Raw genomic sequence first — 10,456 nt, 5'->3', positions numbered from 1 at the left:
AAAAAATGGTAATATATTAACAGTAAAAATGTGAGCAATCTGCAGTCGTTTTTATTCAAGCGTTTTAATGTACTTTTAATTTACAATTAATATTGCATTGTATAAATAAACAATTAAAAATATACAATTTATAAATATAGATGTGTAATGTATAACCAAAGTATAAATACAATGTATAAACAAATAGACAATTGATAAACATGTGAATAAATAGGTACAACTAGTTTATGTGTTAACTTGAACAGGTTCCATCTTGAACAAAATGGCGACATTTATGTTAACATAAATAACATGTTCTGTGTCGATTTTTAGTCTTTGGCATCTGCTATTCCTCCAGCGGTGATGGCAAAAGTAGCCTCGCTTTCTGGCATGTCTGGGCTGTAGAAAAGCAGAGGTTTGGTTGCATTTAAATCAAATGATAATCATATACTATAACTGTCTAAATCTATAAATAAATGTACATATGCATAACTTGTGCATTGTATGTGTTATTTTTATGTTAGTTGAGAAATAAACAGAGAAAATAGTAACACTTTACAATAAGGAAGGAGGCTTTGTTTACATTAGTTAACTACATTAGTTAACATCAACTAAAGAACAGTTGTATTTAAAAAAAAAAAAACATTAATAAATACTGTATCTATTTATGTATTGTAATGCTCATTGTTAGTTAAGTAATGGAAACTTATTTTAAAGCGTTACCGAGTAAATCTTGAAATTACCTATCAAATATTTTGGCAATTCTCAACTCAGCACGTCCTTTCCTCAAGCTGATGCGTGTGGTGGAGGCATGCGCCAGTATGTGTCCTCCAATGGGCTTTTTGGGATCTGCTTGAAATCTAAGATCATAATAATCAGTTTAAAATTTCCCAACATTCCCTTTCCTATTTGTTTTGTTTTCCTACTTACGTCATTCCAGCCCCTGGATCTGCAGTCATCTGGTTGGTAATAAACACTGCCACGTTGTATTCTACAAACCATAGATATTATTGATGAAGTGAAGTTCAGAAAAATGAAGTTCACAAGTTAAAATCATGACCTTACTTCATTGAAGATAAGACTGACTACTATCAAGTTCTATGTCAGGTCCATTATAGTAGTAGTGTCTTATTCCCATTCATTTATATAACAGAAGATGATTTTTACAGACCTTCAGAGATCTTCTGCAGTCTGGAGAGCATTTGTGCAAGCTTCTGCTGTCTCTCAGCCAGCTCGCCTCTTCCAGAGAAGTCCACCCGGAACAGAGCCATGATCGAGTCTATTATCTGTGAAAAATGAGTTGTCGAAGGCCACAAGATCAAGTAAAATCGCTTCCTAAAAATTTAAATCTCAGAACGTTTACAATGATAGGATCAAGTGTTTTTCTTCTATCTCCAAGACTTACCAGAAGCTTGAAAACACCTCCTTCCTCATGGAACTTGGCTGCAACAAAGTCTAATAATTCCATCTGATGCTCGCCTATGAATGAAAAAATACAATTATTAAGAGCCTGTTAAACTCCAAAGTAAAGCGAAATTTCAATACTTTAAGGAAAAAAGTTCTTACTGGTATATGCACGTGCATATAGCACATTATCCAGTACAGCTTCATGATCCACATTGAATCTGTCAGCTATGTCCTTCAGCCTCTCAGGCCGACTGGTGTTCACAATTATTAAGGAGAACAGGGATTCTCCGTATTGTAAAGGTTTAGAAAAATTGATTTGACACAAAGAAAGCAAATGCAGAAATGATACAAGGTGTTTTCAGAATCAATGTAGATGACCTTTCCTCCTGAATAGCCATATTCACCAGGAAGCTGAGCGGTTACTTGGGAAAAAAAGAAAGAGAGTGACATAAATGGTCTGAAATGACAATTAAACTGGAAATATACCATTTATACAAAATACATTATTGTTCTTACCACACAGTGTGTGAGCGAGTTGAGTCTTTCCAGTTCTGAATTCTGAAGGTACGGGAAAGAATTCAAAGACAAAAACATGTAATTTTGGTAGAACTGATGTATGGGAAAATGCATTAAATTCTGGTTGATAATCATAAAAATACCCTACCACCAAAAGCCTCAGTAATGGCCATACTCTCCATACCTCCTCCAAGGAGTTTGCTAAACAAAATAAGAATAAAGCATTTCTTCTTTAATGTGTAAAATAATGACTTTATGACTTTTATCAGACAAAATGTTCAGCCCTCTAAGACAACAGGTAGGTTTTAGTACGGAGCCCTAGCACCACAAATAAGAATTTGTTCCCACAACTTAATATTTTTTAACTTATATTAGTTAAATCATGGCCAAGAAGATATCTAGGTCTTTCCCCCCTCCATGTCGTCGGCAAGGCTCAGTATTTTAGAGCTATAAACGTTATTTCTTACTCAAACTCCAAACTGCCAGTTGTGACATGGAACACTTGCTTCCTTTTTATAATGTAATCAGATGCTGTCTGAAATCCACATGTCTACAAGAAAGAGGACAAAATTGTATACATTTACTATAAGGTTAACAATTAAAAAATATGTATTATGCTAACAAATTATGGGAATTCACATCAAATTACCATCAACTTTCCAGCAGCTTCCTTTATTTTGTCCACTTTAGCCTCAGACAGTCCCTTTACATTGCAGAGAGCACGGCGTGTGGTCATCTGGATGCCTTTCACAGTACAAATCCCTACAGACTTCAGTTTCTTAATGTCAGCCATGTTCTGAAGAAAAAAGGTTATGAATCAGTCACTGTCATGAAGAGATTATCATAACTTTCATAATAACATTCATTTACTTACAATGCCATGCTTCTGTAAGAGCTCAATGTCTTGAAAAAAGGATTCCTAAGGGGGTTTCATAGGAAATTAATTCATCATTAATTTGTACAATACACAAACTAGAAAAAGATAAATGAGTAACGTTGTGTCTAATTTAAGTTGTATATTTTCATTAAATCCATTTTGAAACATGTAATATTAAACACAAGACCTCACAACTAAAATTTTATTGGCTGGCTCATAGAAATGAATGTGAATCACCTCATCTTCTTGGTACCCCGACTCATCCTCCAAAGCCTGCTCTTCCAAAACTTTCATACTGTGGATGATTTAAAAAGAAAGTTTACAATTAAATACATCGTCTTCGGCGGCTATTTAGCGAAGTCATTCGGTAATTATCTAACGTTAGATAACTTACCTCTTTTTTAAAGTTACACTTCAATCAGCTGAGCTAACGTTAATGTTAACTGTTAGCAGCCTGTTTCAAAACTGGTGTTAACCTTTGCTGTGGATGTCACATAAACAGTTGTTATAGTTCATGTTCCTCGTCATAAAGGTGCAAAATAACTTTTTTGGACAAAAATAAATTAATGTAAATGACATTTTACCTCACGTTTATTCCTCAGAGAAAGCTGACAGAACTGCTCAAGTCAGTGATCTCGCGCTGAGTGACACTTCAGCGCGCGCTGTTCATCTTTTCGCGCGCTCTGATAGTCATGATGTCACACGCAAATTAAAGTTGCATTTTTGTTGTTATTGTGATTTTAAAACTACAACTACTAATTATAATACATATATGGTTCTGTTTTCTCTATTTTACTAAACCGACCTGAAATGTAAAAGTTTTTTTTATGATCCTGGTGGCAGTCTGTCTGACAGAGAAGCACTGTAGCTGATTTTTATTCAATCTAAACCCAAAACTGTTTTAAAGGTTGTACCATGACTTCTATTTTCTACGTTCAAGTTCATGTATCCTTTTTTATTCTCCCAAACAAAAAGTAAAATAATCATAAATATTTTCTATATTTCTTGTGTGTAAAATATTAATGTAAACAAGACAGGACTTTTAAATTGACGTCATTCCTTGTTGTTGCGTCATTTCCACTTATTAAACTGGAAAATGGGATGTAATGTTGCATTCGAACCACATACTAGTATACTACTCGTTCTACATTTACCATATCTGTCTATGGCAGAAATATTAATAGTAGTAAGCGGTTCCGGATTCAACAATTGATTTTATGAGGAAAACTTTGACGACTGCATAATCTGTGGGAATATTTTATTCCTTGTTAAATAATTATTAATATTAGGTTGTTGAGGTAAACTGTTAATTTCATCAATGGTGTCCAACTGAAATTTGTGACTTATTTAGAAGGCGCACATCATCTTCTCTTCTGTCACTTCAAAATATAAAATCATACTATAATATAAAGTATACACAAAAGAAGGACAGAGGAGCACTTGTTTTTATTCCCATCAGGTGGAGCAAACAGGATCACTCACTATTGAAAGTATTGTTTTGAAACATTATTTCTCAAAAATTACACAATGATTCTACACACAGTATGGCTTTTCCTGTGGAATAACACTGCAGAAGCTTTGCATGATGTTAGTTCTACATGTAAAAGACACTGTTGGTAGAGAACCACTTCTTAAGGTTTTAACATTTCTGAACCAAAAACAAGAAACAACCGTAATTTGTAGACAGAGAAAATTTCACAATCAACATTGGCTTTGCGTGCCCTCATAAATATTACAGATCTTTTACATGCTGTTATAGATTCTCTACAACGTCAGTGTTGATCCGGCATTGCAATGGCCAACATTGCACCGTAAACACTCTTAGAAATATAATGCACCTACAACACAGTCAAAATATTCCCAACAGATGCCATAGTCTCTCTCTGAAAGACATGTTATTAGATAGCTATAATAAAAAAGTAAAAGGTCAGAGCTTGGACATCAGTCTATGCAGAATGTTTTTGTGAGAAAGGCAGAGAGAGAGGGAAGTTCATAAAAAGTCATCAAGATCTCCATTGTACAGAATCTATACAGGGTAATGACTTCTTGATGTTGACCAACCACAGCATCTCCTTTTCTCCAGTTCCTGCTCCCTCTCTCTTTCCCCTTCTTCTACAACTCATGGATGTTACATTATATACATCATCACAGCTTTCCAGGAGCAGGAGGCATCATTCCCGGCATTCCTCCAGACATGCCAGCATTTGGACCCAACAAAATCTATTAAAAGCAGGAAAAGACAAAAAAAATTAAATTAATTTGTACTTTAATGAAAAGGAAACGCAAAACACATTAATTAAAATAAATAGGCTTGATTAATTTTTTTTTTTTTTTTTTACAAAAGGCATTTCAATGAAAAGATACTTAACATGTTAACCAAAGATTTGTAAGAGAATTGAGGACTGCTTTACATTATTTAGATGTGGGAGTGACAATGAAATAATGCAAAAATAGAGTAGAATACGATGTGGAAAGCAGGGCGGGGCCGAGAGCCGTGAGAACGACGTGAGCCTCGTATCTCTCAAGAAGGCGCAACGGAAGCATAAAGGGAGGAGCGACGACAGTGAAGGACGAGAGAGGACCAGGCCTGTACACTTACGTTATGTTCTGCTTGTGTGTGAGGCAGTCGTCCGTGAGGGGCTGCCGCTTTTACTTTCGTATTGTTTTTTAAAGTTGTTGAATGTTCCTCCTCCTTCCCTTATCAACTAACTGTGTTATAAACGTATCCCAAACAAGCTGAGATGGGGAAGAAACTGTTTTTAAGGAATGTGTAAGGTAAAGTTCAAATGTTTATGGCAGCTAGGAAACTTTTTGTGTCACATTATTTTACGATATACTAGCTATGAGGTGAATAACATTACAAACTTTTTTGAAGCAAAAAAGTATTTGAAAATCAAAGGACAAATGTAAAATACTTTGTATATAACAACTTTAATGAGAGAAAAGAACTACATTACAAATTATATATTCAAATTAAAAACTGAACAATTATATAGATTTAAAGTCCCAATTAAATCAATTTAAATGTATTGTCTTTTAGTATGAATATGTTAGCCTTAGGCTCCATATATATAAGCTAGGGTGCTCCACAAAAACAAAACAAAACAAAAAATCACATCTAGATGATATAAGCATTCAAAACTTAATCTCTCACTTCTGCCAATATGGATCAATGATTTTGATGACATCGCTCTGGACTTCAGCTTCTCATCAGATTTTCTGTCCAATCAAATGCTCTCTAGAATCTGAAACGTCCCACGCCCTACATAATAAATAGACGCTGAAGATGCGGCTAAAATCGGCCACTTTGTTCACACATTCACTGTTTTCTACATGGTGAATGGCACAGTGTAATATATAGGGGATAGGGAACGATTCAGACAGTGTATGCTTTCCATTGGGGCGAATGAAGTCTGGTTTCACGTTAGTGTCACGCACGCACAAGTCTGCTCTGGTCCAGAGACACAATAGTACAGAGCGGATCATTTGCGCAAGTCGGCGCATACCAGAACACATATAGGACCCATTTGAATTCTGCACAGAATGCTGTAAAGCGATATGGAGGAGATTAGGAGGAGAAAGGTTAGAGATTAGATACTGTGACTTTAACGAGCTGTGATATGGAGAAAACAAGTGGGATCTCTAGAACCAAACTGTTGCAGTCTGTAGCTTTAAATATGGCTCATCTCATCAGAATTTAGTGTCAGAACAATCTATTCTATCAGTATTATATTACAGTTTTGAGTTAATGTGACGTTTCATAAGACTATTTCATTTGTATGGATTCTCTTTTCGTTTGTGAAGTTACTACCAACAATTATTAAAACTCTTGACCAAAAATAACTATGTTATATATACTATGGAAAAAAAACTCATTCTGTCTGTCATAGAGCTCACACCCCTAGTTAGGTGGGTGTGATATCACAAGGAAGGTTCATATGCAGGACTTGTGCAACTTACCTGTCTCTGCTGTTGTAATTGTTGTTGTTCCAGCTGTAACCTCTCAGTCTCAAAGACAACCGGCAGAACCAGAATCATAAAGGAAGTGGTGCCGACCCATAGAGCTGAGCGGGAGAAACTACAAGAGGGCACAATATGGAAAAAACGATGCTGAAATGTGTAGCCTAAAAAAAATCATCATGTGTAGAATTGATTGTTTTAATTGTAAGGTCAACTGCCAGCACCCCACCTGTAAAGTTTTTTGGCTACAGATAGCGAACACTGTGCGGATACTTCAGCTGCAGATCGCAGTGATTCTGGAAACATCTCCGTGAGACCCCACAACCTCTCCAACATGGTTTCATCCAGCTGGGAGAGAAGAAATAAAAGCTGGAGCATCACATCAGAAAATTAAGTCTCTAAAACGCACGCTACCAGCCAAAATGGAGAGGCGGTATTAACATTAAGTGACATGGCATCTGACGCACAGAAGCCAATGGCACATGTCACTATGCGTATTGGCACATCCGGTGGCACATCCGGTCTTCATTGGCATGTGCCAGTGAATAGTGGCATGTGTCACTGACACTATTGGCATGTGCCAGTGGTGGAGTGGCATGTGTCACTGAAATCGCGACACACTGACACTGCATGACACCTGACTGACACCGAGTCGCGGAACATGTCACCGTGTTGCGACACCTCCAGTAGTGACGGACAGATTAATCGAACACCTATAGCCTACTGACGTAATTGTGGCACGAAATCCTAAATAAATGGCCTAATTTTGTGATATTTAAAATATCAATTAAAGGAATTAAAGTGCATTAATATTTTTTCAAACGTGTTATTTGTGTCACGTCTGTATTTGATTGGTATGTGCCACTGAATGTTTTGTAATACCAGTGCTACTTTATGTTGTTTATCTCGCAAAGTCACAAACTGGCCATTCTAGGAAAGACATGAAATAAATCTATCATGGGTCACTACGAATAACGCGTCCGTTACTGTAACCTTTATTTTTGCATGATGCTCCATGCACGCCAGTAGGTGTCAGTAAGTCCACACTGGCTAGCGCAAAATAACCTAAAACTTGCGACAGTTGAGGAACATTGTCGCGGTAGCCTATGTCGCCGTATGTTATGACCCATAGCCTACTATGGTTATGACACTCCAGTAGCGTAGTGACACATGCCGCTGTCTAACGTAGCATTATGTACGCTAGATGTGACATTATGACATCTACAGAAAGAATGCATGTATACATTTATTTCTTATTACATAATTCCTTAAATGTATTGTAAAATATTAAACCAGATGAGTAGGCCTTTAAGCAAAAACATGATATAAATAATAAGTTAATAATTTATTTATGTTTTATAAATTAATTAGTAAATTTACTTACATAAATTATAGCTCGATGATATATAATTTATATTATATAAATTATTAACTAATTATTTATATCGATATCAGACTCTGATTAAGATTATAGTTTTTTTATTGATTTTTTTTTAAGTTTTTGCTAGCGTCTTCTCGCAAACAAATACACCACCACCGCCAGATGTTCCTCAACTGTCGCAAGTTTTAGGTTATTTTGCGCTAGCCAGTGTGGACTTACTGACACCTACTGGCGTGCATGGAGCATCATGCAAAAATAAAGGTTACAGTAACGGACGCGTTATTCGTAGTGACCCATGATAGATTTATTTCATGTCTTTCCTAGAATGGCCAGTTTGTGACTTTGCGAGATAAACAACATAAAGTAGCACTGGTATTACAAAACATTCAGTGGCACATACCAATCAAATACAGACGTGACACAAATAACACGTTTGAAAAAATATTAATGCACTTTAATTCGTTTAATTGATATTTTAAATATCACAAAATTAGGCCATTTATTTAGGATTTCGTGCCACAATTACGTCAGTAGGCTATAGGTGTTCGATTAATCTGTCCGTCACTACTGGAGGTGTCGCAACACGGTGACATGTTCCGCGACTCGGTGTCAGTCAGGTGTCATGCAGTGTCAGTGTGTCGCGATTTCAGTGACACATGCCACTCCACCACTGGCACATGCCAATAGTGTCAGTGACACATGCCACTATCCACTGGCACATGCCAATGAAGACCGGATGTGCCACCGGATGTGCCAATACGCATAGTGACATGTGCCATTGGCTTCTGTGCGTCAGATGCCATGTCACTTAATGTTAAAACTGCTACTGCCAAAATGGTAACTCAGGACACACTGAAAAAGCTCATTCCTCACAAGCATGTAAAAGCTGAAGGTTTCTGACAGTGTGCAATGAAATATACTTTGTGTATGTGAAATGGTAACTTGGATATTAAAAGGGCAAACGCTATAACCTAAGAGTAATTTATTTATAATAAATTAAGTGCGTGTGTGTATATTATATATATATATATATATATATATATATATAAATATATACACACATATGAATAATCACACTGTATTATATTATATATGCATGTGTGTGTGTAATCACACTGTATTATATTATGCAATATATATATATATATATATATATATATATATATATATATATATATATATATATATATTCATTTCCTAAGATAAATAATTATTTGAGTTCGAGTTGTCACTTGTGCAGGTCAAATGTGTGGGGGGCAAAAAGGAAAAAAGTGAGAGAAATACTTTAATTGCTAACGTTACGCGGCTCTTCATTTCATGCCAGTTTGGCCGGCTAAATAGCTAATATTCACTATGCCAGCACCAAACAAGCGTTGGTCTGTTTCTTTACATTATCCAATATCTTTATCATTTTTTTGAGGACGGGCAAAATTGTAGAAGCAATCGAGTACCTCTTCATCTTCATCATCTCCCTCGATCTCGTCTTCGGGCGGCCGTGTCTCTACACGGCCAGAGTCTGGAGACAGCTCCTGGATGGTAGCCATTTAAAATATGACGCAAGTCTATAAGCTTTAAATTATAATTGTGAATAGACCACAATGGTGTGTTACAGCTTCACAATGAATTAGATGCAGAGAGCACGCATTGAAACCTGAGGTCACTTGGGTTACATGTGAGACGGATGTACTTCCCCGGTTCCTTGTAAGGAAGGACAACGACATATTAGGACGCCTATCGAAAGGGAGGTCTTACTGCAGCTCGGGATTGCGTAGTGGACGATGAAATAGTGGAAGATTGCGCTCACTGACACAATTCCCCTTAGTTTTAATAAGTGGAAGAGGAGACCAAAATCACATACTTTACACGTCATTACATCAAAAAAAGGAGAAAGAATGCCTAGTGTGGGAGTTTTTTTATTAGTCAGATTTTTTATTTGTTTGTTTTCTTGTTTGATTAAATTAACAATTTTGGTTTTAATACTTGGATGAAACAAACTGCATGCCAAAAGACGTTTTTATGTTAAGTGTGTGTTAAGTGTGTAAAGCATACGTTGGTCACAATTGTAATCAATGGGAAACTACAAGGTTATCTGTGAACAATACATTAACATAAGCAGCTTTTTTAGTGACAGGCAATTTAGTGGGGAAAGAATTGCTAAACAATTTTTTTTATATTATTATTATTATTTTTTTACTTTGGTTCATTTTTATTTAACAATAATGTGTACATACAATGTAAATAAATTAGTTAATTGATCAAAAATAAGGGTCTGTCTGTGGTGCCCCATTGATCACAAATATGATCACATAGCATGTTTGTTTGTATTGTAATCATGA

General features: G+C 36.0%; 2 protein-coding genes across 3 annotated transcripts; both read right to left on the bottom strand.

Annotated features, from left to right (window-relative positions):
- Positions 1–30: 30 nt before the first annotated feature.
- Positions 31–3,456, bottom strand: dmc1 (DNA meiotic recombinase 1). 2 transcript variants are annotated; one of them, XM_079595746.1, is made up of 15 exons: positions 3,364–3,448; positions 3,174–3,260; positions 3,017–3,074; positions 2,777–2,821; positions 2,552–2,698; positions 2,370–2,452; positions 2,051–2,103; positions 1,903–1,944; positions 1,736–1,808; positions 1,546–1,637; positions 1,385–1,458; positions 1,151–1,265; positions 910–970; positions 723–839; positions 31–378 (listed from the first exon to the last, which is right to left on the bottom strand). In XM_079595746.1, exons 3-15 carry the CDS (start codon positions 3,071–3,073, stop codon positions 309–311), a joined length of 1,029 nt encoding a protein of 342 aa, XP_079451872.1. In that variant the 5' UTR covers position 3,074; positions 3,174–3,260; positions 3,364–3,448; the 3' UTR covers positions 31–308. The 2 variants fall into 2 exon arrangements, with proteins under 2 accessions (XP_079451872.1, XP_079451873.1); XM_079595747.1 differs by lacking the exon at positions 3,174–3,260 and having other exon boundaries at positions 57–378; positions 3,364–3,456.
- Positions 3,457–4,210: 754 nt separating this feature from the next.
- tomm22 (translocase of outer mitochondrial membrane 22 homolog (yeast)) lies at positions 4,211–9,922 on the bottom strand. The gene is made up of 4 exons (XM_079595902.1): positions 9,572–9,922; positions 6,969–7,087; positions 6,740–6,857; positions 4,211–4,999 (listed from the first exon to the last, which is right to left on the bottom strand). The coding sequence occupies exons 1-4, from the start codon at positions 9,662–9,664 to the stop codon at positions 4,925–4,927; spliced, it is 405 nt and encodes a 134-aa protein (XP_079452028.1). The 5' UTR covers positions 9,665–9,922; the 3' UTR covers positions 4,211–4,924.
- Positions 9,923–10,456: the final 534 nt, after the last annotated feature.

This window comes from Phoxinus phoxinus, assembly GCF_949152265.1.
Source record: "Phoxinus phoxinus genome assembly, chromosome: 21".
Taxonomy (NCBI): domain Eukaryota; kingdom Metazoa; phylum Chordata; class Actinopteri; order Cypriniformes; family Leuciscidae; genus Phoxinus; species Phoxinus phoxinus.
This window is presented reverse-complemented; position numbering and strand designations above follow the sequence as displayed.